Below are 27,045 nucleotides of genomic sequence, written 5' to 3' on the forward strand. Positions count from 1 at the left end.
ATTACATTGTCTTGATACTCCTTTCTGAAAAGTTGTGATATGATAGAGTAAGTCCTTTTACTTTGTTCTTCAAGCTTGTCTGGTGTTTTTTACTCTTTGCGTTTATTTTAGAATCAGTGTGAAATTGTTTAAAAACTTGCCGGGTTCTTGATTGTATTACATTGTTTCTATAAGTCTGCTTGGAGAGAATACTGTATTAGTCAAACTAATACAGTTTATAAGATTTATGCTTTGATTTGATATCTTTATGCTATTTTATAGTGTGTCATTTAATGTTTAAAAAAATGTAACAGTCTTTGTTTTTCATTAGGAGAATTTTCCCTATTGTATTTAATGTAAATAGTAATTTAGTTTATATAAATCTACCATCTTACTATTTGCTTTCTATTGGTTCCACTTCTGATGTTTTCTAAACTTTTTTCTGTCCTTTGGATTCATTAGTTTTCATTTTCCATATTATCTTGCTAATTGTACCTTGTTTTGTTACTCTTTTTATAGTTAATGAAAGGATTAAAACATGCATCCTAAATTTATCAAATCTAGTATAAATTAGCACTTTAAGGTCTTCCCAGCAAATGCAGGACCTAGGAAATTGTAACCACATTAATCTCACTCTCCACTTTTCTGTTACTATCATGTATTTTAATTCTGTATTTAACTGAGCTACATTAGTCAGTTCAGTTCAGTTGCTCAGTCATGTCTGACTCTTTGTGACCTAATGAACCGCAGCACACCAGGCCTCCCTGTCCATCACCAACTCCTGGAGTCCACCCAAACCCATGTCCATTGAGTCAGTGATGCCATCTAGCCATTTTATCCTCCGTCATCCTCTTCTCGTCCTACCGTCAATCTTTCCCAGCATCAGGGTCTTTTCAAATGAGTCAACTCTTCGCATCAGCTGGCCAAAGTATTGGAGTTTCAGCTGCAACATCAGTCCTTCCAATGAACACCCAGGACTAATCTCCTTTAGGATGGACTGGTTGAATCTCCTTGCAGTCCAAGGGACTCGCGAGAGTCTTTTCCAACACCACAGTTCAAAAGCATCAATTCTTTGGCACTCAGCTTTCTTTATAGTCCAACTCTCACATCCATACATGACCACTGGAAAAACCATAGCCTTGACTAGACAGACCTTTGTTGACAAAGTGATGTCTGTGCTTTTTAATATGCTGTCTAGGTTGGTCATAACTTTTCTTTCAAGGAGTAAGCATCTTTTAATTATTATTTTATATAGTAATTGTTCTTTTAGATTTACTCTTATATTTATTCTTCTTTGATTTACATTTCTTTCATGTTCTTTATTCCTTTCTGCATCTCTCAGTTTCTACGTGTACCTTAGGAACACACTTTAAAATTTCCTTTGGAGTGAATCTGCATATACCAAATAGAATTCCATTTAGAATTTTATTTAGAGTGGGTCTTTTGGTGACAGATCCTGTCTATATTTGTCTGAAAGTGTTTTTAGTTCACTTTCTTTGTTGAAAGAGATTTTCACTGGATATAGAATTGTAGATAGGCTGTTGTTTCTCTGTTCTGTACTTTGCAGATAACATTTTATCATTTTCTGGGTTCTGTTGTTTCTGTTGAGAAGTCAGCCATTTGTCTTAGTGGTGCTTTATTGGAGGATAATACATATTTTTTCTTTAATTGCTTTTGAATTTTTCCTGTTTTTGGTTTTCTACAATTTTACTCGTTCTTTTGATTTGTTGTTTGATGTTTATAGTTGTGTTATCTTTTTAAAAGTTATTTTTGCCTTATTCTCTGTCTCTTCTTTTTAGACCTCAGACTTCATGTAATATTAGACTTTTTCAGTCTATCCTTTTTGTCTCTTAGGTTCATTTTTTATAATTTTAGAAATTTGTTTCTCCATTCTTTATTTCGTATGTTTTCTTCTGATCTTCCATTTAGTTCCTTACTTTGGCTAAATCAAATCTGTCAGACTCAACCATTGATTTTTATTTTTAGTCATTACACATTTCATTTCTAGAATTTTTATTTCTTTTCTTTTTACTTTGTAATTTTTTGCCAAAATCCTCAAACTATATACTTTTGTCTCATAACTCCATTATCTGGACCTTTTATAGGTCTGTTTCTATTATCTCTTATTTTTCTTGGATTTTGATCACATTGTTTTTGCCTTTTTGTTTTTGATTGGTTATTTGTGATGACATAAATATTCATCTCTTCAAAGAAATCTTGCATGGATAGTTTGATAATTATTACGCATGAAAGGACATGTTTCCTTTTTGTTGTAGATTAGACTAGGAGTCATAGTAATCATGAATTACCTTATCATTTATCATTAAGATATTTCAGTGTTACACTTCAGCACCAGGTTTCAACTATTTCTGATTCATCCTTACTACTGGTATATAGTCCTTCAGGATTCCAGTCCAAAGTTCTGGGGTGTGGGGATGGGGAAGTTTAACCCTTCCTTGAAAGGATTATCAACTTGGTTTTCTTCATTTAACCCTACACATCTGTTAAAGGCTGTTCAGCTTCTCAGTGTCTCTGCTGCCTGCTCAGAAATGGGCTGATCTTTAAGAGACAGAAGATTGACCTCTTTGGATTTCTTTTTTATCTTGCATCTCGGTCTCATCTGACTTTATATTTTAAGCTTTCTAATGCCTTAAAACAGATATTAAAATATTAGTTTTTGCTATTTAAGTTATTTTCAGTGGGCGGATTGGTCTGAGTTAGTCTGTCAGGCTTCCCTGGTGGCTCAGATGGTAAAGAAACTGCCTTCAATGTAGGACATGCAGATTCAATCCCTGAGTTAGGAACATTCCCTGAAAAAGGGGAGGGCAACCCACTCCAGTATTTTTGCCTGGGAAATCCCATGGAAGAGGAGTCTGGCGGGCTACAGTCCATGGGGTTGCAAAGAGTTGGACATTACTGAACAACTAACACACACATCTAGTCTGTCATTTTTAGAAGTGAAACTCCTGGTATCTTTTTATTTCTATCAAGTTCCATTACTGTGTTTGCTATTTTTATTGTACACGATTTTACCAAGTTTTTCAGCTGAGTCTCCCTTTACTTGCTACATAGGTGTATAACTTGAGCATGCTTTTTACAAGGACTTTGATCCAAACTCAAATATTTTTATTGTTCTGAGGTTCTTGTAGATCCAGTAAGCCATGGACATACCCAGTTGTCATGCTGTTTTCTGACATTGTTAGACAGGTGGGATAGTTTGGAGTTTGAGATACTAATTTGCACAATGCACATTACATTTGCTAAGTTTCACCTTTTGCCATTTTATAAAAGAAACCATAACAAACCAAGTTACTTTATTTATATTTCTTTCATATAGCAAATAAAATTAGCAAGTATTATCTATGTAGTGTAGAATGTTAAAGTGGATCTAAACTATAACCACTGAGTTTGAAGTTAACAGCTGAATTCAAAGAATGTCTGAGTTCTCTCATCATTACCATGTATCAGGAATTATTCCATGTTAGATAAAAGCTATGACTGGGCAGCTAGATGTCACACCTCACTAGTGCTTAGCTCATTGGTGTGAGTGGTTTATACAACCTGACTGTTTACTGAGTTACGTACTGGGCCCACCGCGTCAGGACACATCCTTTTATGTCATCAAAACCTAGAAAATTGTACATACCTCACTGTGCATTGGGTTGAATTGTTCATCTGCCATTTCCTCGCATCAAATTGTGATGTTACAGCTTGTTTTGTGCTTTCTGTAATTTGCTTTCAAAGCAGATTTGTCTCATAACTGTGCAGAGGTCCTCTCAAACTTCATGTGGTTGTATGTAGTTCTGATTGAGAAACAGTTGTCTAATGCAAAGCTTAAAAAATAGTATTGTTGAATTTTAGGTCTTCTGAAGGCACATGATGTTTACTTTCAGTTTGTGCAAGTCTTAGTATAGATTTTGTGACTCATTCCAATTGAAGTCAGCATTTATATTTTATAACAGTCTGACACAGTATGTTGTATTTGTGAATTCATGATAGCCTGTCATCAGGGAAGATGCAGTTTTGTTGTCTGAGCATTAAACTTCTCAGAGGCTGCAACTGTGTCCCCACCTCCAGATTTAGTTTTAAAATAAGATTACCAAAGTGATGCACATTCATTGTGGAAACCTTTTAAATATTGTACAAATACATAAAGAAAAATGACTGACTGCTCCTGTCGTCTACCAATTTCAATTTCTTTTGGTAGCTGCTTTTAATCACATTTATTGGGCATTATTCTGAGGCTACAGTTGTTTATCATGCATTTTTCTCAGTAACTGAAATGTATCTTGAAAGTTTATAGAACACATTTTTCTTTGAGAGAAAGTATTAGTTCCTATTGCACATGCCAAGATCTAATTTGTTAATCCTTTGGGTGTCATAAATTTTTGTTTGTTTGTTTTCAAACTGCCCATTGGAAGGGGAATATTATTTTAGCATGATGTTATGGGAAACATTTTCTGTCAACACTTAATCATGATAATAAACAATATTTTGTGTGCATCATACCATAGGAAAAATTTTAGTCCATTAGTTATGTGGGCTTTATCTGGTTGAGTGTGTTAGGAGTGCACATTAAGTTTGATTATTTAAAAACATTTTTATTTCTGTAGGAAGGTCACTAAATTCAAAATGCAAACATGGATCCAGCAGCTTATGAGTTGATTATTAATCAAACTCTAAGAATTCCCCCAATACTGCATTTAGAATAAAATAGGTATTGCAGAGATTACAAGGGCAGGGTGTATAACTAATACTTACTGAAGTAGATTTTAAGCCAGCAGATATTATTAAAGATATGAGGAATCAACATATTGAAGCTCCAGAATACAATCCTATGAACAGAATGCTTTTGCTTTTGTTTCATCTCTCTTCATTAAAATGCTAACTTTAAAAGCTGTCCTAATTTTCATTGTTATTCTGCTTTTTTTACAACTAAATTTAGAGATTCAGGACATTTTGATATTTTGGCAGTGAATCTGACTGATTAATATGGACTCTGGTAAAGAAGAATTCTTCAGCATTAGGCTTTTCCCTTAGGTCTCAGAAATAGAAAATAAATGTGGGGTGGCAATAATGTGTGCAGTCCTTATAATCTTATTATTGGAAATTATCTTATCTTTCAAAAGTTATAAATATATGCTGTGTCATTAGGTACAAAGCCTGTGCCATTCTGTTTAGAACTGTTTATATTTGTTCTTCCTTTGGTCTTCTCTGTCTCAGGAAAGTGTGTAACAGTCTACCCAGCAGTCACCTAGGATTCACTCCAGATCTTATTTTTCATACCACACTTCCAATCCATTATCAAATTTTGTCCTTTTTATTTCTTGCAGTCTTGCTCAATTCCATCTATATCATCTAATACTTCTGTTCAATCACTTTTATTGAGTTTACTGCAGTGGAATGCATTGAACTTGGTCTCTAGCTTCTTACAATTGTCCGTATCTGTGCTGACAGTTCCCAAGTGATTTTTATTTTATTTTTTGGCCATGCCAAGAAGCTCGTGAGATTTTATTTTATTTTTTTAATTAATTCATTTTTTTAGCTTGTGAGATTTTAGTTTCCCAACCAGAGATTGAACCTGGGCCCGCAGTAGTGAGAGCACAATGTCCAGACCGCTGGACTGCCAGGGAATTCTCCCAAGTGATTTTTAAAAGTAGTCATCACACTGAATTTCTCTAAGGCTTTTTAAAACTCTCCCTGAGATTTTTCTGTTTCAAATTATTTACCGTAGGCTATACTGCCTACATTATCTGGCTTTCTCTAGGTTCCTTGGTTTTGCCAAACTCATTCCTACATTTTGGTCTTTGCATTGGCTTCTCTTTTCCCATTTTTTTGCATGGCTGGCTCCCTTTTGTCACTCAAGTCACCGCCTCTAGAGTGGCCGCTGTTACTCTCCCTTTGTTGTTATTGTTATCAATTAGCATAGTAATATACACTTCTGTATATTGCCTTTTACACTTAATATATTTTTGATATTGTTCCATATTAGTATTTCATGAGTTTCCTAATTCCTTTGTTTTAATATTTAAAGCATTCCATTGACTGTCCCATAATTTATTTAACCAGTCTTATATTGATGGACATTTAGGTGGTTTAAATCTTTTGCTTTTATCCACAGCACTGCAGTTATTGATCTTGAACATGCACCATTTTTCACATGGGAAAGTAAATTGGTAGAATAAATTTCTAAGAGTGGATTTATAAGATTAAAGTTTATGTGCATTTGTAATTTGTTGCACATTGCTCAACTTTATAATTAGTATTGTAAATGTCCTCTTCTAATACTTCCATCTGAGAATTAACATTTATGTTACTGTTTTCCAAAAAGGATGAAATGTGGCTTACCTTAAAGCTGCAATATGCGTGAAGTTATATTTCTCTAATTGGCCCATTGTAATGAGTTCCTTCTTTCCTTTAGCATTAGATCCCCATCTTCCTCCTCTTATGAGCCTGTTCCCCACCCCCAGCAGGTTTATCCAGGCCCGTGATGACTCAGGTAGAGATGACCGTATCTTAGATTTCCTTCCTTTCTAAGTTGTGACCATGTGACTGACTAGGTGTGAGTAGAAGTGGTACATGCACCTTTTGGGTTGTCTACTTGAAAACAAAGCCACTTGGCTGAGACTTCCTCTCTCTGTATGTGGGTTGAAATGGGGTTGTAGCATGGACCCAGCTTAAACCATGCAGATGAGGATAACAGTCTGGGGGTGATGGAGCAACAGATGGAAGGAACTGGATCTCTGAATGACCTTAGGGAAGAGAGTGGCCTGTCAGTTTATCTTACTTTCTTCTGGGCAGTAAGATGAGAGAGAAAGAAACCTTTATCTTATTTGAGCTGATGTGTATTTGATCCTTTTGGAAGTGCCTAGACTGTACCCTATACAGGCTTCCTGTCCTTCACCATCTCCTAGAGCTTGCTCAAACTCATATCCATTAAGTCGGTGATGCCATCTAACCATCTTGTCCTCTGTCATCCCCTCCCCCTCTTGCCTTCAATCTTTCCCAGCTTCAGGGTCTTTTCTAATGACTCTGCTCATTCCATCAGGTGGCCAAAGTATTGGAGTTTCAGCTTCAGCATCAGTCCTTCCAATGAATATTCAGGACTAATTTCCTTTAGGATTGACTGGTTTGATCTTGCAGTTCAAAGGGCTCTCAAGAGTCTTCTCCAACACCACAGTTCAAAAGCATCAATTCTTTGGCATTCAGCCTTCTTTATGGTCTAGCTCTCATATCTGTACATGACCACAGGAAAAACCATAGCTTTGACTATACAGATTTTGTTGGCAAAGTAATGTCTCTGCTTTTTAATGTGCTAAGTTTGTCATAGCTTTCTTCCAAGGAGCAAGTGTGTTTTAATTTCATGGCTGCAGTCACCATCTGCAGTGATTTTGGAGCCCAAGAAAATAAAGTCTGTCACTGTTTCCATTGTTTCCCATTTATTTGCCATGAAGTGATGGACCAGATGTCATGATTTTAGGTTTTTGAATGCTGAGTTTTAAGCCAGCTTTTTCACTCTCTTCTTTCACCTTCATCAAGAAGCATTTCGTTCCACTTCACTTTCTGGCATTAGGGTGGTGTCATCTGCATTTCTGTGGTTGTTGATATTTCTCCTGGCTGTCTTGATTCCAGCTTGTGTTTCATCCAGCATGGCATTTTGCATGATGTACTCTGTATATTAGTTAAATAAGCAGGGTGACAATATACCGACTTCACGTACTCCTTTCCCAAATTGGAACCAGTCTGTTGTTCCATGTCTAGTTCTAACTGTTGCTTCTTGAACTGCATGCAGGTTTCATAAGAGGCAGGTAAGGTGATTTGGTATTCCAATCTCTTGAAGAATTTTCCACAGTTTGGTGTGATCCACACAGTCAGTGAAATTCATTAAATAGTTTGTGTGTTTATTCGTTTTCAATCATGCTGGTTTGTGTATATGTTTTATTTTTTTCTCAGTACTGTTTAGCTATTTCTCAGTACTGACCACCTACCTGTCTATTTAAAAATCCCTCTACCGTGGATGAAATGGGGGTCTTAATAATTAGAAATGGAGAACAAAATTATGTGAAGTGGATAGAAATTTTCTGAATGAAGTGGAAAAAACATGTATATTTTCTTCTTCTTCATCAGACTCTCTAGTTTATTTCTTGGGTGAGGATTTATTTGAAAACCAATTAAAAATTTACATTAGTTAACTATCTATGGCTGCATAACAAATCTCCCAAAACTTAGTGGCTTTAAACTTTTATTATTTCACAGTTAATGTGGATTAGGAATTCAGGTGTGGCTCTGGGTCTTTCACAGGCTACAGTTATCTCAAGGCTTCATTAGAATGGATGATCTTCCTTGCTCATTTGGCTCCTTTTAGGTTATTGGACTGAAGCATCAGGCATCATGACCTGTTGGTCAGAGGCCTCTTTTGTTTCTTTGACATGCGGTCTCTATACAAAGCATTTCAGAAAATGGCAGCTTGCCTCTTTAGAGCAAGCAAGCAAGAAGAGAAAACATGCTATTAAGATGAAAGAGTTTTTGTTCCTTAATCATCGAAATGACACATCATCACTTATTGTCATATTCTGTTCGCTAGAAGGAAGTACTAGGGCCAGCTCACAGTCAAGGGGAGGAAATTATTACCAGTGTATGAACACCAGGAAGCAGAGATTGTTGAAACCCTGTCAGAAACTGCCTAACACAACCATTATTTCAAAACAGAGTCCTTCAAATATGGTAGCTCAGTCTCATTACATGTACCAGTTATAGTGGTAAGGTAGATAATTGCTAAATAATCTTGGGTTTTGATTTCGATATTTAGTTACTTGAATTGCTTACATTTTGATAGGGTGCTAATAATAGGCACAGCCTGCTTTCCTGAGGTACATCAGTTGCTCAACTCATTGAATTTAATTAGAAAATTTCTAATTACTCATTCATTGTCAGTCTTCAATGGATAAAAGTTATTGAAAGGCAGAGTCTGTGGATGTATCCATGTATTGCTGTATCTCTAATCTCTGCCTAGCATTAAGCTGGAACAAATTAGCGTCTGTGTATTCTTACTGAATGAATGAGTGTTTGAAAACGGAGCTGAGAATTACAAATGCTGCTGAAAAAGGAGACTGGTATTGGGATCAGTTTTCTCATTAGTTTGTTTTGTGATTCATGGTTAATACCTTGCTTCATATCCTCAGTCTTTTTAGAATTAAAGATTTGGGTAAAAGTTCAAAATTCTGTCAAGTCCTTATTTTTAAAAAATTTTTTGATTCATACCTTTTGCCTTAATAATTCTACTTAAGGATTGTATTTTGAGTTTACAAAAATAATCTTGTACAGGAGTATCTGTCACAACATATGCCAGTAAAAATAAATTACAGTTATCCCATTATCAATAGGGAATTATTTTAATCAGTTACAGAAAACTATACCTTTGCTAAAAATCAGAATGTAGATTTGTTGTCATGGAAATTTGTCCATGATATGTGAACAGAAAGAAAAAAATATGTATATATGTCTTTTAATTTCATGGCTGCAATCACCATCTGCAGTGATTTTGGAGCCCCCAAAAAATAAAGTCAGCCACTGTTTCCCCGTCTATCTGTCATGAAGTGATGGGACCGGATGCCATGATCTTAGTTTTCTGAATGTTGAGTTTTAAGCCAACTTTTTCACTCTCCTCTTTCACTTTTGTCAATAGGCCCTTTAGTTCTTCATTTTCTGCCATAAGGGTGGTGTCATCTGCATATCTGAGGTTATTGATATTTCTCCCAGCAGTCTTAATTCCAGCTTGTGCTTCCTCCAGCCCAGCATTTTTCATGATATACTCTGCATATAAGTTAAATAAGCAGGGGGACAATATACAGTCTTGACATACTCCTTTTCCTATTTGGAACCAGTCTTTTGTTCCATGTCCAGTTCTAACTGTTGCTTCCTGATCTGCATACAGGTTTCTCAAGAGGCAGGTCAGGTGGTCTGGTATTCCCATCTCTTGAAGAATACAAGTATACAACAAAATACTTAATGTTATTTTCTTCTGATACATGATATTAACAGATTAGAGACATTTTTATCGTTCTTTATTATTTGTTTATTTTTAATTGTGAAGTACATAGAACATAAAATGTACAGTCCTATCCATTTTTAAGTGTTCAGTTAGGTAGTGTTATGTACCTTCGCATTGTTGTCCAACCAAATACAGAAGTCTCTTCATCTTACCAAACTGGAACTGCACCCATTAGACAGCAGCTACTTAGTCTTCCTTCCCCCGGGCCCTGCAGCCACCATTGCATGTGGACACTTGAGTTGCTTCTTCCTTTTGGCTGTTGTGGGTAGTGCTGCTACAAACTTGGGTATACAAATAATCACTTTGAGACCTGGATTTCGGTTCTTTTAGGTGTATGCCTAGAAATGCAATTGCTGAATCATGTGGTTAATCACTTTTTTAAGGAACCACTGGACTGTTTTCCATAGTGAGCGCACACTTGTACATCCCACCAGCAATGCAGCAGGGTTTCAGTTTCCCTGCAGCCTCCCCAGCATTGTTTTCTGGTTTTTGTTGATAATAGCCACCTTAATATGTTTGAGATCATTCCCTATCATTTATTTTTTAATAAGTGTTGCTATTTTCATACTGAGTGAACAATGACAGTATTGCCATTATAAAAATAGAATGAATTAGCTTTATTTTTTTATTTTTAACATTGTTTCTGTAACAGCAAGTACTGCCTTTATTTCAGATGCAGTAGTAAATTGTTGGGATATTAGGGTTGATTGCTAGAATAAATTAGAAGCTTGATGCTAAAGGGTGTTTTGAGGTTTTAGTAAAGTACTCTGAGTATCGTAGTAAATATCTTAATTGCTCTTGAGCACTCAAAGTTGGAAACCCAAGACTTACCAGTCTTAGTAAATGTTAACTACTAATTTTTGATAGAGTATTCTTGCTTAACCTTTATTGACTAATTGAACTTATGTTTACCAATGTCTTTTCAAAGAAAAACCTGATTTGAGGTATGCTGCTGCTGCTGCTAAGTTGCTTCATTATAGTTTACCATAAAATTAATCTGCTTTAAATGTGCAATTCAATAATTTTCAGTAAATGTACTCAGTTATGCACCTATCACCATAATCTAGTTTTGTGTCTGTTTGTTCAGTCGCTAAGTTGTGTCCAACTCTTTGTGACCCTGTAGATTGTAGCACGTCAGGTTTCCCTGTCTTTCACTGCCTCCTAGAGTTTGCACACAGAGAAAGCAATAGCAATCAACTCCAGTACTCTTGCCTGGAGAATCCCATGGATGGAGGAGCCTGGTGGGCTGCAGTCCATAGGGTTGCTAAGAGTCGGACACGACTGATCATCTTCACTTTCACTTTTCACTTTTATGCATTGGAGAAGGCAATGGCAACCCACTCTGGTGTTCTTGCCTGGAGAATCCCAGGGACGGGGGAGCCTGGTGGGCTGCCGTCTATGGGGTCGCACAGAGTCGGACACGACTGAAGCGACTTAGCAGCAGCAGCAGCAGCAGAGTTTGCACAAACTCTTAGCAGCAGCAGCAGCAGAGTTTGCACAAACTCATGTCCATTGAGTCCTTGATGCTCTCTAACCATCCTATCCCCTGCCGCTCCCTTTGCCTTCAGTCTTTCCCAGCATCAGGGTCTTTCCCAGTGAGTCAGCTCTTCGCATCAGGTGGCCAAAGTATTGGAGCTTCAGCTTCAGCATCAGTCCTTTTAGCAACTTTTGAGGGTTGATTTCCTTTAGGATTGACTGGTTTGATCTCCTTGCAGTCCAAGGGACTCTCAAGAGTGTTCCCCAGCACCAAAATTAAAAAGCATTAATTTTTTGGTGGTCAGCCTTCTTTATGGTCCAACTCTCCCATCCGTAAATGACTACTGGAAAAGCTATAGCTTTGACTGTACAGACCTTTGTCAGCAAAGTGATGGTTCTGTTTTTTAATGCACTGTTCAGGTTCATCATAGCTTTTCTTCCAAAGAGCAAGTGTCTTTTAATTTCATGGCTTCAGTCAACATCCACAGTGATTTTGGAGCCTAAGAAATTAAAATCTGCCACTGTTTCCACTTTTTCCCCATCTATTTGCCATAAAGTGGAGGGACCAGATGCCATGATCTTAGTTTTTTGAATGCAGAATTTTAAACCAGCTTTTTCACTCTCTTCTTCTAACTTTATCAAGAGGCTTTTTAGTTCCTCTTTGCTTTTTGCCATTAGAATGGTATCATCTGCTTATCTGAGGTTGTTGATATTTCTCCCGGCAGTCTTAACTCCAGCTTGTGATTTATCCAACCCAGCATTTTGCATGGTGTACTCTGTATATAAATTAAATAAGCAGGGTGACAGTATACAGCCTTGACTTTCTCTTTTCCCAATTTTTAACCAGTCTGTTGTTCCTTGTCTGGTTCTAACTGTTGCTTCTTAACCAGCATACAGGTTTCTCAGGAGGCAGGTAAAATGGTCTGGGATTCCCATCTCTTGAAGAATTTTTCATAGTTCGTTGTGATCCACACAGCCAAAGGCATTTGAGTAGTCAATGAAGCAGAAGTAGATGTTTTGCTCCAATTGTCTTGCTTTATCAATGAGCCAGTGGTTGTTGGCAGTTTGTTCTCTGGTTCCTCTGCCTTTTCTAATCCAGCTTGAACATCTGGAAGTTCTTGGTTCACATACTGTTGAAGCCTAGCTTGGAGAATTTTGAGCATTACTCTGCTAGTGTGTGAGATGAGTGCAGTTGTGAGATAGTTTGAACATTCTCTGGCATTGTCTTTCTTTGGGGTTGGAATGAAAACTGACCTTTTCCAGTCCTGTGGCCACTGCTGAGTTTTCCAAGTTTGCTCTTGTGGTTATTCAGATCATTAAGACCTTCTTTGTATAGTTCTTCTCTGTGTATTTGCCACCTCTTAATCTCGTCTCCTTTTTTTAGGTCCTTACTGTTTCTGTCCTTTATCATGTCCAATCTTGCATGAAATGTTCACTTGATATCTCCAGTGTTCTTGAAGAGGTTTCTACTCTTTCCCATTCTGTTGTTTTCCTCTACTTCTTGGCATTGTTCATTGAAGAAGGCCTTCTTATCTTTCCTTTCTATTCTCTGGAACTCTTCATTCAGTTGGGTATATCTTTCTCTTTCTCCCTTGCCTTTCACTTCTTTTCTCAGGTATTTGTAAAGCCTCCTCAGACAACCCCTTTGCCTTCTTGCATTTCTTTCTCTTTGGGATGGTTTTGGTCACTGCTTCCTTCCTTTACAATACTATGAACCTCCGTCCATAGTTCTTCAGACGCTCTGTCTACCAGATCTAATCCCTTGAATCTATTCATTTCCTCCACTGTCTGTAATCATAAGGGATTTGATTTAGGTCGTACCTGGATGACCTAGTGGTTTTCCCTGATTTCTTCTGTTTAAGCCTGCATTTGCAATAAGGAGCTCACGTTCTGAGCCACAGTCAGCACCAGGTCTTGTTTTAATAATCTAGTTTGGAATATTTCTGTTGCCCCAGTAAGATCCCTTGTGACCAAGACCTTTATTGATTCTATAGAATTTGTGGCAAAAGATTTTTTGTAACAGCGCTGTATATATTGCTTCTCTTAAATGAATACAAATATCTTTTATCGTATCCTCCTATACCAAATATATGCAAGTACTCAAGTAGTGTATATTTTATTTAGGGGACTGCATCATAATACTCATGAAGTGTGTTTGAATATGCATAACTTTTAGCAAGGAAAAATCTTACATCAGAGAATAAATTCTTTCATGTTTATTTTAGAGAATCCCAATTAAACATTTTCCATGTGACTTGGTTTTTAGATCTTTTACTGCTGGTTTATTTTTAGCATATCATAGTAGCAAAGGTTGACAAGCCCTTTCAATTATTTGCTGCATATAAACATCAAAACCTTCCAAGTCAGGTCATGGTTTTAGTAATTAAAATGAAAAAGAACTAAATAGAACAATTTATCATTCATAAAGTAATAAATACAGTTGTAGGCAAAATTGGTAATTGTCTTCTAACTCACCAGAGGGCACTCTTTTCTAGTTTATTACCTTTCACTCTGCTCTTTGGACACAGGTTATACTTTGAAACATTTCAGTCTTTTTCTGGGGTCTAGGTTTGGATTAATTGGAGACTAATGATTGTTTTCTCTTGCAACTTTTAGTGAGTATTTTTGTGACCTGCTTTATAAATGTCATTAAAAACGGTTCTACAAATAAGCCATAGTCTTAAATGCTTTAGGCAGTAGTGTATCTGGCATAAAATATCTCTTCAGTTTAGTCTCTTTTTTTGCCTAGCAGCTCTATAATGTCACTTGTTTCTTTGTTTATGTTAAGGTTTCAGATCGAGTGGAGCGGCGGCTTCAGGAAATAGAGAAAGAGATGCGAACAGAAAGAGAGCTGGTGGAAAGACGGCAGGATCAACTGGGACTTATTTCTCAGCAGCTCCAGGAGGTTTGTGAAAAGTGGCTTTTCGTAATGTAAATCCTGAGGTTAGGTGGTTGTTTAGCTGTTGTTAAAATGGTTTTAGTTCCTGGGTGTTGCATGTGACAATCCATGTGAGAAGTGCAACATATTGCTTACAGTTCATTGTATATAGATGACCCTTCCTGGTTCAAACCCAGAGCGTACACTTTACTGGATGTATGACCGTGGGCAAGTTGCTTAACTTCTCTAGACTCATTTCCTTTGCTGTTGTTGTTCAGTTGCTCAGTGTCCGACTCTTTGTGACCCCATGGACTGCAGCATGCCAGGACTCCCTGTCCATCACCAACTGTGGGAGCTTGCTCAAACTCATGTCCTTCGAGTCAGTGATGCCATCCAACCATCTTATCCTCTGTCGTTCCCTTCTCCTCCTGCCTCAATCTTTCCCAGCAACAGGGTCTTTTCTAATGAGTCAAGTCTTCACATCATTTCCTCTGTAGAAAATAGAAATAATCATAGCATTTACTTAATCACATTGGTGCAGGAGTAAATAAGTTGATGTGGATAAGACAGTTAACCTAGTGTCTAACTTGTGCTCAGTACATGTGAAACTGAAGGTATAATTACTCAGATTAATTTTCTTTGGTGTGAACTAGACCAGGGATCAGCGCACTGGCCTATGGACTGGATCTGGCCCACTGCCGATTTTTGTAAATAAAATTTTATTGAAACAGAGCCACTCCCATTCATTTTCAGTACGTTTGTGACACAACAGCAGAGTTGAGATGTTGTGAAAAAGACTGAATGGCTCACAAAGCTTAAAATGAGTATTGACTGACTGGCTCTTTATAGAAGTTTGCAGCTCCCTCAACTAGACTATGGTCAAATTCAAACTGTTACCCTTTAGGTAACATTTTTTTTTTTAACTGATTTTATGTATTTATGGCTGTGCTGGCCCTTCATTTCTGCACATGGGCTTTCTCTAGGTGCGGCGAGCGGGGGCGACTCTTGGTTGCAATGCGCAGGCTTCTCCTTGAGGTGGCTTCTCTTGCTGGGGAGCACAGGCTCGGGGTGCACGGGCTCCGCAGTTGCAGTTCTCGGGCTCTGGAGCGCTGGCTCACTAGCTGTGGTGCATGGGCATAGTTGCTCCATGGCACGTGGGGTCTTCCCGACCCAGGGGCCTTCTGTTCTGGCTGGTCGATTCTTTACCACTGAGCCACCAGGGAAGCCCAAGGTAATATTTTTGTTTTGAAATTGCAGACTTATGAAGAAGTTGAGTAAGTAGAACAAAGGAATAATGGATATCCTTTACCTCGATTCCTCTAATATTCATTTTTGCCAGACTTTCTTTATTATTTTATATATGTATCTCAGTGTGTATGTATATTTAAAAGTTTTTATTGAGGCTAGTTGCTGACATAATGTAGATGCTTTTAAATCTAAATAATAAGGTGCGTACATTCTCTTCTGTTATCACAGAAGATTAACATTGGATCAATACTATGAACCTATAGGTTTTATTAAAATTTTGCCACTTAAAGTCCTTTTCTGGTCCAGGGTACAATACAGGATTACATAAAGCTTTTGACCATCATGTCTCTTTAGTTTCCTTTAATCTGGAATAGTTTTTCAGTCTTTTTTTTTTTTCCTAGTCAATTAGTTTGTAGAATGTCTTTTGTTTTAGGTTTGTTGATTTTTTTTTTTTTCCTCATCACTAGATTCAGGTCTTAGACTTCTGGCAGGACACCCAGAGAATTGTTGTTGTGTTTTTCCTAGGTTATCAGATCAGGAGGCATATAATGTTGATTTGTTCCATCACTGATGAAAACTGAACATTGATTAAGGTGTTGCTTGCCAGGTTTCTCTGCTGTAAAGTTACTATATTATGCTTTTTAATTATTTGTGTTATGGGGAAGCTCTTTGAAACTTGAAAATAGCCTGTATTTCATCATATTTTCACCTGCAAATTTTAGCATCTATTGGTTCTTTCATGAAACAGTTACTGCTGTAAGTGATACTAAACAGTGATTTAAAAAATATTCTGTCATATCTCTTAATCAGTTGGAATCCTACTGTCAGAAGTGCTTTGTCATTTTCTCCACTCATTCAATCATTTGTTAACATTAGTGTAGATTTATGAATTATCATTTTATCATCTTGGTTATGTTTCATAATTGTCATTATAGGAAACTTATGAGATTACCTTTAAATGTTTCTTAGATATATAAAGCATTAAAAAATTAGAAACAAGGAAACCAAAAGATTTAAAAACAAAAGGAATGCTGTATTTTTTTCTTTTACAAAATGTTTTTCTTTAAAAGTGATGTTCTTCAGATGTACTTGTGTGTTCTTGAAGATCATTAACCCTTTTAGATTGACAGATTAAATTTTTTAAGTTTTAGGAAATGTGCCCATTGAAAATTAGCAATGAAAATTGCAAGCCTGAAATTATAATGTAAGCCGATAGAAAAATCTGCTTTTGTTTTCTAAAATTCCATTTTTCCTCCATTTCACAAAAGGACACATACCCTTGTTAGTTGGTAATTACTTTGAAGAGGATACTTTGTTGAATAATTAGATACAGATGTGGGTAGACTTTTTTAAAAAAAAAAAACCTTGATTTTTATACGTTTGTTCTCAAAGCAAATTGCATCTGGTGAGCGTAAGAACAGCACTGAAGAGACAATTGTTCTTTTTTGTGAGAGAAGATTAGAGAAATTTTCCATGCTTATTTTCTACTCTCTTTACAGAATGCAGAAAATTACAAAGAAAGAGGGAGAGAAAGATTGCTTCCCACCCCTATTCTTGAGAAACCAGAGCCTGAGTATTTGCATTGTAATTGTCATTTTGACTAAAAGCTTGAACAGTCCTTTGGAATTCCATCTCTGACAGTACAATAGAGGATCACTATTGATAAGAAATGTTTAATTTCATACTTTGTCACTTTAATATATGTGGTAACCTATGTGCTTTTAATAGGTGATTTTGGATTAAACAGTGCAGTGGAAACTGGAAAGGATTAATTTAGCCTGACGCGTTTTCCTACTCCCAAGTTAAGTGGCTTAGAGTGTTCCGGAAATATCGTGTTTAAGGAGAGAAAACACTTTGCTTTCTATTTGGTGTTAATACTTATGGATATACCTGTACTGTATGGCAGTAGTAATTTATGAATTTTGTTTGTGGCGTGATGAAAATTGAATCTCTAGGTGGGTAAGTATGCCTGGACTTTCAGCCACTATATTCTTCTGCCTTCCTAAAATGTGCGATTCAATGTTAGTTCAAATTATGACAGTCAAAAGCTGTGAAGAGATTGGGAGTCGTCATTAAAAATTCCAGAATGTCAGAGATTTCTGGGTATTAATATAATGTGTTATAGGGAGGCAATCTGTGGTTTTGGCTAAAACCTGCTTCGTTTTAGTGATCTAATGAAGTTCTTAGGTCCTCAGAGCTTTATCTGTTCCCACCTAATGAAAATCACAGAATTAGTCATTGGAAATTGATTGAGGGAAAGCCACTCTCCTTTTCTTATTTAGAGTTTTTAAAAATTGTTTACTGTTCTGTTCTTTTTTTCCTGTTCCTCCTGGTCTGAGCAATAGGGATATGCTCACACTCTGCAATTCACTTCTTTTGGTGAGGCTTAGCTGCTTATGTGCTACTGCATGTGAATGTCAGATTTTCTTAACTTGACAAGGACCTTCCGTGGCCTTCGTACCTCACATGCCACATTTCAGACAACACTGTTCTCGTAGCTCAGTCGCTGTCTCTCTAGAGAGGTGAATGTTTCATTAGTTGTGCAATAATTTTCTTTTCATATTGCTTTTAAAAATATTTATATATTTTACATTAAAGTATATTTATACTGCTGTGTTAGTTTCTGGTGTACAGCAAAGTGAATGTTATATATATATATATATATAGTTTTTTTTTCAGATTCTTTTTAAGATATTGAAAATAGTTCCCTGTGCTGTACAGTAGGACCTTATTGTTCATCCTTTTGTTTATAGAAGTATGCATCCGTTCATCCCAAACTCCTAATTTATGCCTCCCCACCACCTTTTCCCTTTGGTAACCATGTTTCTGAGCCTGTTTCTGTTTTATAAGTAAGTTCATTTGTAATTGTTTTTTTAGATTCCACATGTAAGTGATATCATATGATATTTGTCTTTGACTTGCTTCTCCAGTTCCGTCCATGTTGCTGTAAATGGCATTACTTTGTTCTTTTTAATGGTTGAGTAATATTCCATTGTGTATATATGTACCACATCTTCTTTATCCGTTTCTTTATTGATGGACATCTAGGTTGCTTCCATGTGTTGGCTGCTATAAATAGTGCTACTATGAACATTGGGGTGCCTGTATCTTTTCAAATTAAAAAGTTTTTTTTTTTTCCAGATATATGCCCAAGAGTGGCATTGACAGACCATATGGTAACTCTACTTCTAGTTTTTTAAGGAACCTCCATACTGTTCTCCATGGTGGCTTTATATTCTGGTTAACAGTGTGGGAGGGTTCCCTTTTTTCCATACTCTCTCCAGCCTTTATTATTCTTAGACTTTCTGATGATGGTCATTCTGACTGGTAAGAAGTGATACCTCATTGATTTGCATTTCTCTAATAAGTAGTCATGTTGAGCATCATTTCATGTGTCTGTAGTCATCTGCATGTCTTCTTTGGAGAAATGTCTATTTAGATCTTCTGCCCATTTTTTGATAAGTTTTTTTTTTTTTTTAAGCAGTGTGAGCAGTTTGTATATTTTGGAAATTAAACCCTTGTCAGTTGCACCATTTGCAAATATTTTCTCCCATTCCATAGGTTGTCTTTTCATTTAATTTATGGGTTTTTTTTGTTGTTGTGCAAAAGATTTTAAGTTTAATTAGCTCTCATTTGTTCATTTTTGTTTTTATTTCCATTACTGTAGGAGTCAGATCCAAAAAGATATTGCTGCTTTTTTGTGTCAAAGAGTGTACCACCTGTGCTTCCACCTAGGAGTTTTAAAGAATCCGTTCCTAGGTTTAGATCTTTAATCCATTTAGAGCTTATTTTTTTATATGGTGTTGAGAAGGTTCTAATTTCATTTTTTTTTTTTTTTGCAAGTAGCTCTCTAGTTTCCCCAGACTATTCATATAGCTCTTTTAAATTTTGAATGGTTGTTGTCTGAACTTTTACTAACAGAATTCAAATATTGTAAAGCTTGTAACCATCAGCCTTTCCTTGTTGAACGATTGTGCAAACAATAAAGTGTTTGTTTAACACTATAGTACATTTGTCATATTACAGACTCCTTTTGATCAGACACTTGATAGTAAGGTAACTTTGATTAGTTAAGTTTAGTGGCATGAGGTAAGAATGGTGGTGCTAGGAACATCAAAGAAGTATTTAGACTGTAAGCCCAAATCAGAACTCTTTTGCAGGTACAAAATTTGCATAAAATCTTACATAACATTTTTAACTCTTGACTGGGTATTTTGGGAATTCCTGACTTGCCTTTTTTTTTTTTTTTTTTAACTAGCTGTTTTTTTATAAATTGAATATTACTTGTTCTTCAGTTGAATTAAAATAAAATGAAAAACATGAGATAGATATTTGTATATGTTTTTTCAGAGCATTTTGTAGCCTATTAAAATGCTAGTTCCCTGATCTGCCCCCACCAGGAGTATTCCATACTTGCCTATAATCTAAAGTGAACCAGATTCCTTACGATTTAAAAATGTTTCAAGGAGAAACCCATGGAACAGGCAGGGCATGGAATCTTAGTAGGAGATAGTGAAGACTAAGTGAAGAATTCATGTGGGAGCTCGGCTCAGTGGTTTTCAGTCTGTGCTCTGACAGAAAACCAGATTTTGTGTCTCTTCAATAAAATGAGAGCATATACAGAAAAATGAATTGAAGTTTCCTCCCCCAGTATTTTCCTTCATCTTTTAGCATCTGTATCAATTGTGAAAAACCTAATGAAGAAATAGCTATTCATTCCTTCCCAGAAATGTCATTGTGGCTCCAGAGATGCTGAGTAATATGGTTACTTCAACTAAGAAAAGCGCTGGGTACTGTTTATTAATATATTTAGTTTGGACTCATTAAAGGAGAAGCTTCCACTGAAGCCAAGAATGTTTTCCTAATGTCCTCTTAATAGCTTTACCATCTCCCTTGAGACTTCTGAGCCAGTTCAGAGGAGGTCCTAGTCCAGCAAATGTTCTAACGTGGCCTCGTTAAGCCTTTCTTCTGCTCTTCCTTTAGAGACTGTGCTGTTTGATTTGGGGATGTGGAAGCCTTTCTGAGGCTGCTAAATTTTGGACTCTCTTCACTTACCTTTCCAAGGCTGAATTTCAAAACTTTTGCTTTGCCATTTGCTTTACCCTCTTGTTTCCATAACCAATACTCTTTTTTTGTAGGTATCCCCTACATTTTCACATTTTTTCATAGTACAAGCTGATTCCCCCTGATATTATTAGATCCCTTCTATATAAGTGCCCATTAGATCACCCTCATGTTGACCATTCCAGTAGCCTCCCTGGATGTTAAGAAAGACCAGTGGAAATTATAAGTAAATGAGAGTTCAAAAATAAAAGACAGGTTCTAGCACAAGAAAAGCTCATGGAACGCACCTAGTTTTTGCAACCCTTGGGGTATGAGCTCTAGAACGCAGTCCTTTGTCAGACCTAGGTGTTGAGGTGGGGTTTAACAGACAGAGATTGACCCAGGTAGGGTGGCACCACCCAGGGCCCCAGACTGACAAGGGCTGGAACCCAGAGTGTCACCCCGCACGGCCACACACGCACCGCTCTGCCGGAGAACGCGTGGGGCGAGGCAACATTTGACAACTCACACTCTGGAGTTCTTGCTTCAGGGGGCGAAGTTGTGTGTAGGAGAAACTTAGGCCTTACTTTGAGCCACGATTTTTATTCTTTTATATTTTTATATTCATTATGTTTTATATTTATATATATATTTTATATTCATTAGTCTTAATGCCATTGACGCTTTCTCTCCTCCTTCTCCAATGACGGCTGCTTTTCTCTCTGTTCAGTTTCCAGTGATATACATTATATGAGGTAAAGTTTTCAGTCTCAGATTATTCCTGTTAACTACCATTTCTTGATGTATTGTCTCTTTTAATTGTACTTGTTTTGAAAATTTTTTCTTTCTAGCATTTAACATAGTATGCTCTTAATAAATACTTGTTGACTGCATTAAGTAGTGACCATACTAATGTATTATTTTGATACATTGTTTAACATGTTTTATTTCTCATATGGTTCTTTGTTTTTAAACTTTGTATTTAGTATAAAAAGCATTTTTATATTTAATTTAAATAAGTGCATAACTTCATATCATAAACTCTTACATGATCTTTTTTTTTTAATGCAGCTTTATTGCTCAGGTCATTTTTTTCCTATTTCTTTCCCTCTGTTTTTCAATATCAATTACTACCCCTACTCACTAAAATAAAAAGAATAGTGTAAACAGCCTGGGATATATTCTTTTTTTCTTTTTGTGCTGTTAATTATGCTGGACAGATATATGTATATATATATATTTATAAAATATATATACATTTGCATATACAGAGGTTTTGGGGGTTTTTTTGGTATGTTTTTATATTAGGATTTTTTATATGTGTTTTTATATATATAAACTATATATATAAGTTTTTATATATGTAAACTAGGATTACATATATCTACATTTCTTCACCTTCCTGTTTTTCTCACACATCAATACTCTGGAAGTTCCTCCAAATAGCTGATGTGGTTCCAACTTAATCTTTTATTGCCATTGACAGATCTTTTGTTATAATAGAGATTACCAGATTATTTTTCCAAATGATTCTAAGTCTTCACTTTTTTATCAGCAAAATAGCTGAGAGTGCCTCCTTTCCCCCACATTCCTACTGTTAGTAATAGTTATAAATGCTTTTAATTTTTGCCAAGTTGATGGGTATAAAGTGTTAACTCATTTTTGTGTTTATTTCTGTTTCCTATTAGTGAATTTCAGTATCTTTTCACATATTTGCTGGCATTTTTCATTTGTGCCTGTGCAAATAGCCTGTGTATAAATTTTGCTTGTTTAAAAATACTGGACTGTAGAGTAAGTCCTTTTGATGATCCATTTTAAATAGCATGTATACATGTCAATTCCAAATTACTTGCATTTTCTATCAGGAATTTCACTTTTTTAATGGCAGAAGGAAGGAATCTTAAGTTATTTCTTATATAACTAATGAGTTGCCTCAGCATCCTTTTTGAATAATTTCTTCTATTCCTTCTGGTTTAAACGCCACTTCTGCTATATAGTGTCCCATGGTATCTGTCTGAGTTCTATATGGTTAGTTCTGTTTATCTATCCCTGAATGTGTTGTCTATCCCTGAATTATCCCTGATAATGTGTTGTCTCCATTTTTTAGAGCTTTCATTATATTTCATTGGATGATAATGAAAATCCTCTTGTCAAGTTCTGTGAATAATCTTGCTGGTATTTTGATTTAATTGTACTAAATTATAGATTAGTTTGAAGAGGTATTTTCTAATGTTCTTTAGTAATATTTATAATTGCCTCTATAATGATCATGTACATCTTAGACTTACTTCTTAGTACCTTATGGTTTTTCTTTCTATTGTATTATTTTCTTTCATATTATCTCTAATTGATATTTTGTAGCATATAGGAATGCAGTTGATTTATATATGGCTCTGTTATCCAATAATTTTGTTAAATGATCTTATTAAGTCCTGTAATTTGTTAATAGTTTTCATGACATCCTGTCTGTTGTATAGCTAATCATGTTGCTGTTCAGTCACTGAGTCAGGTCCAAGTCTTTGTGACCCCATAAACTGTAGCACGCCAGGCTTTCCTGTCCCTCACTATCTTCCAGAGTTTGCTCAAATTCATGTGCATTGAGTTAGTGATGCCATCCAACCATCTTATCCTTTGTCGCCCTCTTCTCCTGCCCTCAATCTTTCCCAGCATCAGGGTCTTTTCGAATGAGTCGACTCTGCATCAGGTGGCAAAAGTATTGGAGCTTCAGCTTCAGTATCAGCCCTTCCAGTGAACATTTAGGATTGATTTCCCTTAGGTTTGACTGGTTTGATCTACTTGCTATCCATGGGACTCTCAAGAATCTTCTCCAGCACCACAATTCAAAAGCATTAATTATTCAGCTTTCAACCTTCTTTATGGTCCAACTCTCACATCCATAAATGACTACTGGAAAAACCATAGTTTTGACTATTCGACATTGGTTGGCAAAGTGATGTCTCTGCCATCTAGGTTTGTCATAGCTTTCCTTCCAAGGAGCAAACGTCTTATTCATGGCTGCTGTCACCATCAGCAGTGATTTTGGAGCCCAAGAAAATAAAATCTGTCACTGTTTCCACTTTTCCCCTATCTATTTGCCATGAAGTAATGGGACCCTGTTCCATGATCTTAGTTTTCTGGATGTTGAGTTTCAAGCCAGCTTTTTCAGTCTTCTCTTTCACCCTCATCAAGAAGCTCTTTAGTTCCTCTTAGCTTTCTGCCATTAGAATTGTATTATTGCATATTTGAGGTTGTTGACATTTCTACTGGCAACCTTGATGCCAGCTTGTGAGTGATCCAGTTCAGCATTTCGCATGATGTAGTGTGCACACAAGTTAAGGCAGAGTGACAATATACAGCCTTGACGTACTCCTTTCCCAATTTTGAACCAGTCCCTTGTTCCATGTCTGGTGCTAACTGTTGCTTCTTGTCTTGCATACAGGTTTCTCAGGAGACAGGTAAGGTGGTTTGGTAGTCAATCGTATCATTTGAAGTTAAAGGCAATTTAATTTCTTTCCTTATATTTCTTGTGATATTTTTGAATTGACTAGAAACTCAAACACAGTGTTGAATATAAGCAAAGATAGTAAGAATCCTCGTTTTATTCCAATATTTATAGAAATGCTTCTAGAGTGTCAACCTTATGGAAGGTATTTGTGCCTGGTTTTGAGTGCTGTCCTTTATCAGATAAATAACATTGCCTTCTATTTGTAGGTTGCCAAGAGAGGTTGATTTTTTAAAAGACCATGAATGAGGATTGTGGAACTTATAAAATATTTTATTTTTGGTTGCACTCTGTTGCAATGTGCAGCTACTTTCTAATTGCAGTGCACGGGCTTCTTCTTGCAGTGGTTTCTCTGGTTGCAGAGCACAGGCCCTAGGCACGTGGGCTTCAGTAGTTGCAGCTCACTAGGAGTCAGTAGCAGTAGGCTCAGTAGTGCGGTGCCCGGGCTTAGTCGCTGAGGCTTGTGGGATCTTCCCGGATCAGGGATGCAACCCATGTCCCCTGCATTGTCAGGCAGATTCTTATCCACTCTGTCCCCTGGAAAGTCCTCTCTTTTACTTAAATGGCATTGACTTTTATCAGTTGATGCTGAGTTCTCTCTGCATTCCTGAGAACTTCGTTTGGCCATAATATATTATTTTTTTATATATTGCTGAGTTAATTTCCTAGTCTTTTCTTTAGTATGTTTATATTTATATTTATGATTGAGATAACTGATAATTCTCTTTGCAGTACTCTTTTTGGTTTTGAAAGCAAGGTAGGTAGGTTCCTTCTTTTTCTATCCCCTGGCTCTGTCTGTTTAAGAGGATTGTCTATTTTTTGAATGTTTGTTAAAATTCACTCACATACTCACTGATATCTGCTATCTTTTTGGTGGCTGAGGTTTTCAGCTTCTGTGTTTTTTTGGTTTATATAAACTTTTAATTTTTTAAATTCAGTTTGATGATTATTCCTGATTGTATAATTTATCCATTTTGCTATGTTTTGGTATTAATTTCCTTCCTGGAGAAGGAAATAGCAACCCAGGTGCTTATTGGCTTGGCTTTGTGGATATTGCAAATAATGGACAGAAAAGGTTTTTTAAGAGACTTTTCAGATACAATTTTTTCTTATGTAATTGTCAAGACGTTTTTAAGGGAAGTTCTTTTAAGGTTTCTCATGTAAGTTTCAAGTTTAGATGATAAAAATCATAGGGTTCTCAGTAATGGCATCACTGCATGTTTGTGACCACTAGTCGTCAGTATTGAACCATCAGTTGTGACACTGCAGGCATCGTTTATTAAAGTGGCTGAACTTTGCTGAAAAATGATTACAGTATATACACATACCTCATCTCTTAGGGCTCCCTACAAGTGCACTTGGCACAAATATTGCAACTGGAAAAAATCTAATTATTTAACTACTGCTATTTGAAACCTAAATTTGAAACAGTGTTGCTTTCTGCTATTGAAAAATAAAAGATGACATATGGAGTATTACATATTAAGACATCTGTTATATTTAACACTAAAACTGTCATTTCTATGCCTTTTTGTTAGTTTCTTTCATACTTTCTATTCAGAGCTATAATTTCTTTCTTCCTCTCTCTTTCCCTCCCACTAAGGAAAAATCTTTTTACGTATAGTAAAACAATTAGAGACTATAATTTGACATGAGAATTTATTTCACTGGGATCATATAGTCTTGTGCCATTTTCCATGTTTCATATTTCTAGGCTATACAGAAGTATCCCAAAGATACATTTTCTAAAACACTTTTTCCTAATGATTATTTTCTTCTCCTTAGTAATCACTGCCTTTGCACCCTGTTGTCTTCTCACCCCAGTTATATTCGTTTTGCACTGATATTCTAATGTTGTTTGTTTTTCATTTGGTTAATCTTGTTTGTTTTTCTTTACTTGTTAGTAGTAAAGCATTTTATTATAGCTCCATCATGACTCATTGCATTTCTAGTGAACTTACTTTTCTATTCAGTACCCTGAATCCTTTTTCTTTCTTTCTTTCTTTTTTAATACTACATCTGTAGTTTTATTTATTGCCCAAGAAATGTGAAACTGCTAGGTTTTTCTAACATATCCTTGTCCATATTATGGTCATGTTAGAATAGTATTTGCAGCTATTACCTTCTTATGTAGTTCTTTGATGGGCTTCGTATGGCAGTGAGAAAAAGCTACGCCATTTCATGTTTATTATCTGAGGTTGAGAATGTGAAGCCTTGGTCTCCTGTATCTGTCTTGGGTGGGGATCAAGTTGGAGTGATGCTGTAATTCAGAACCAGAAAGCCTGGGCAGACTTGGTCTCTGGAGCCCCATTTCCTGATCCTTCCCCTTCTGACTCATGAACTTGTAGAGAAGGTGCTAAACCTTACCTTTTTGTGTGGCTCATCGTAAGAGTAGCTCATATGATTTATTTCTTCTGAAAAATATGGCTATTCATCTTGATAGCAAAATAATTTTATTTTATTTTAGAACTTTTCTGTATGTATCCTTTATGGCCTTGCCTTCTCCATTCCTACCATTCTTCATATCCAGTTCATTATTAAATGTTGTCAACTCTGTCTTGAAAATATTGTCTTAATTGGTAACAACTCACCGTCTATCACTTCTACCCTGACTTATTATCTTGATCTTGTGGGGACTATTGTTTCCTCCTTGGGGTAGAGGAGTAACCTCCTTGCTTCCATTCTTAACCTCCTTGCAGTCTTTTTCCCCATAGAATGAGGTAATGTTACTTCTTTCTTCAAAACCCTTCAGTGCTCTTTCCTTATCTTGTTCAGGATGAAGTCCAAAATCTTCAGCCTACAAGGACCCTCTGATGTGGTCCCTGCCTGCCATCTTACCCTGGTTTTCTATCGTTTTTCTACTTTGCC

At 36.3% G+C, this 27,045-nt stretch overlaps 1 protein-coding gene across 1 annotated transcript in view; it reads left to right on the forward strand.

Annotated features, from left to right (window-relative positions):
• CEP128 (centrosomal protein 128) overlaps positions 1-27,045 on the forward strand; it is a 452,428-nt gene that overhangs the window by 55,712 nt on the left and 369,671 nt on the right. Inside the window, exon 8 of the mRNA XM_061156507.1 lies at positions 14,295-14,411. Coding sequence (XP_061012490.1) covers positions 14,295-14,411 — 117 coding nt within the window. The remainder of the gene's footprint in view (positions 1-14,294; positions 14,412-27,045) is intronic.

Source organism: Dama dama, chromosome 12, assembly GCF_033118175.1.
Source record: "Dama dama isolate Ldn47 chromosome 12, ASM3311817v1, whole genome shotgun sequence".
NCBI classification, from domain to species: Eukaryota; Metazoa; Chordata; class Mammalia; order Artiodactyla; family Cervidae; genus Dama; species Dama dama.